This window comes from Protopterus annectens, unplaced genomic scaffold (genome assembly GCF_019279795.1).
Source record: "Protopterus annectens isolate FY-2018-M unplaced genomic scaffold, PAN1.0 ctg66273_obj.part0, whole genome shotgun sequence".
In the NCBI taxonomy this organism is placed as follows: domain Eukaryota; kingdom Metazoa; phylum Chordata; order Ceratodontiformes; family Protopteridae; genus Protopterus; species Protopterus annectens.
Genome location: NW_025054167.1, coordinates 1,257 through 3,807, shown reverse-complemented (window position 1 = coordinate 3,807; position 2,551 = coordinate 1,257). Strand labels below are relative to the sequence as shown.

The 2,551-nt window shown below is 37.4% G+C and overlaps 1 protein-coding gene across 1 annotated transcript; it reads left to right on the top strand.

Moving 5' to 3' along the window:
• Positions 1-580: 580 nt before the first annotated feature.
• On the top strand, positions 581-922 carry LOC122792050 (endonuclease domain-containing 1 protein-like; the record flags this gene model as incomplete). Its single annotated transcript, XM_044059873.1, is given in 1 exon segment — positions 581-922. A coding segment is annotated over 1 exon segment (271 nt), but the record flags the coding sequence as incomplete, so codon positions are not given.
• Between the last annotated feature and the right edge of the window lie 1,629 nt (positions 923-2,551).

The window sequence follows — 2,551 nt, the reverse complement described above, 5'->3', positions numbered from 1 at the left end:
GCATTTTGGGACAGATTTAACCTTTCAAGGGAAAATACTCTCATCAGGATGTCTGCCCCCATGAGGGCAGACAGGAGAAAAAATAAATATATTTAAGAATGAATACTTTTTTTGGATTCAAGCAGCTTTTGGAGGTGCAGAAAATCATTACTAGATAAAAATATTTTTTTTTCATTATTTACCCCGTAGTGGTCCTTTAAGTGATACAAACAGTGGATATAGAAATAAAGCAAGGTTTTATCTTTATGCTGCAATCCAGGTGACCTTGGGGATCTTTATTCCCTAAAGGTTTCATGCCTTCCTATGTATGCACATTGTTTAACTTAAAGGTATATAATTTTTCATATGCATGTGCTTATTTATTCTAAATGGACTCCCATACTGAATTAAACTGCAAGAAAGCATGTTGTACTTTTACTTTCACTTCCTTTTGGCAGACTAAAATGAAACCTTGTACTGATAGTGATACGTGAAATTATGCCAAAATAGGAGTGTTTTATTACCTAAATGCTGACTATAATGGCAACATGCATGAGTTCTTGTTCTTATGTTTCCGAACATTGCTCATGTTTATGTAAAACTTTGTTCAAAAAGAACAACTTTCTGTCAGTATTCTTGCCATAGGACCAGACTAAAGGCATAGACCGAGCCATGTTGCAGTGGATAGTAATTTATTTCCTTGTTTTTGTGGCTGCAAGATTCACAGTAACCAAAACTGTTAGCTCATTTTCAGAATGTGAAGGACTTTTTTATAAACACACGGAACCTCAAGGATTCAGCACACAAAACACAGTGAAAATCTGTCAGAGATTTTATGGCTACTACCGGTTTGCAACTCTCTACAGTACTGAATACAGAATTCCAGTGTACAATGCCTTCCAGCTAACCTATCCTTCATTTGAGAGCACTTGGAATGAAATGTTTTTTAACTTAGAGGTAAGTAGCTGTTTCTTTGGTATTGCTGGAAAAAATGTCTGGTAAGCTGTTTCTTGAACACTTGACAAAATATTCTGATATGTTTCAAACTGTCATTTCTTCATTCAACACATATTGCATAGATTTGATTGTATCAAGGCTGGAAATAGCTTTACATCAGAATAAACTGAAGTTGTCTCTCAGAACAGAAGGGTAGCTGCACAGAGATGACAGATGTTAAAAATCATAATTTACTTAAATGCCTGTATACAGTAGGCGGTATTTCATTGTTTCTATGTCTTGATATGGTTGCTGTACCTCACATCTGCCTGTGGAACGGGCAGACAAAGAGGTGTAGGTGGTGATAGACAATACTAACTTGTCAGTTCTCATCTACAGCTGCTGAATGCAGTACAAATTAAGTTACTTAATGTTATCGCTATTAATCATTCATTTTCAGTTTCATATGTTCATAGTTTCATAGGTAGGTGCTAGGCTATCGGCCCTGGGGCCTATACAAGCCCAGCCAAAAAAGGTACCCTGGCTTTTGCCATCCAAGAAAATTATTTTCCTGTGCCACTGTCAAGCAGAGCCACAGAGGTGATCCCCGGGGTGAATTTCCTATTTCCCATCCAATCATCTGGGTTTGACATAGCTTTGTATGTTAGGCAGAGATTACCTCTGAGTAGGCGATATGCAACGGCAGTCAAATTGAGCTTTTCTCCCCGGTCTTCTGCTGAAAAGGGGGTTTGTTTTTTCTGACCCAGTTGTATTATCCCATTAAACAAATACAAATAAATAAAAAATAAATAAATGTAAAGCAGAAAACAGTTCTTGGTGGAATGCAAGGCCATCACAGGATGTGTGCTTTCAGACTTATACCATAGACACATACATGCATCTCACACACACACACACACACACACACACACACACACACACACACACACACACACACACACACACACACACACACACACATATACACCTCTTATCACAAGAAATCTGGACTTAGCCAAAGTTAATGGTACTGCAAATTTTAAATATTGCTCTTAAAAACTTGGAAAGTTGCTAGAGTAAAAGGTTTTGTGCTACTATGGATGTTCTGCAGGATATGAAGTCTGAAATTCAAATGTCTACCAATACTTAGTAAATTCAATCCTCACTGATTTGCCAGATCACAAATTTTATGAGGAGCAGACCAAAAAAATGAGGCAACAATGTGGGCATTCTGCAAAAATCTAGAGAGTTGAGAGGTATGTAGTGCAATTTAGAAAATCACCACCCTATCCACATTGTCTTTAGATGTCTAAAGAGACTGAACTAGCACCCTGTCTCAAATGCATGCAAATACAGAGAGAAGCAGCAAGCTTCACAGCGGGACACCCATCTGGTAACCAACACAGTATACCAAGTGCTATGAGGCAGCAGTGATAACTACTGTATCAATATAAACCAAATCAGTCAGTCACTGCTATCTATGGGACTCCTGATTCTCAAAGTTGGTCATTTTTGTATAATGCAAGTTGCTGCAAAGATGTTCATGCAAAAATGTAAAGTAAAAGATATTGCAAAAATTCTAAGGGATACAATGCAAGTTTATATCATTGTCATGTAGATACTTGAGAGCTTTATG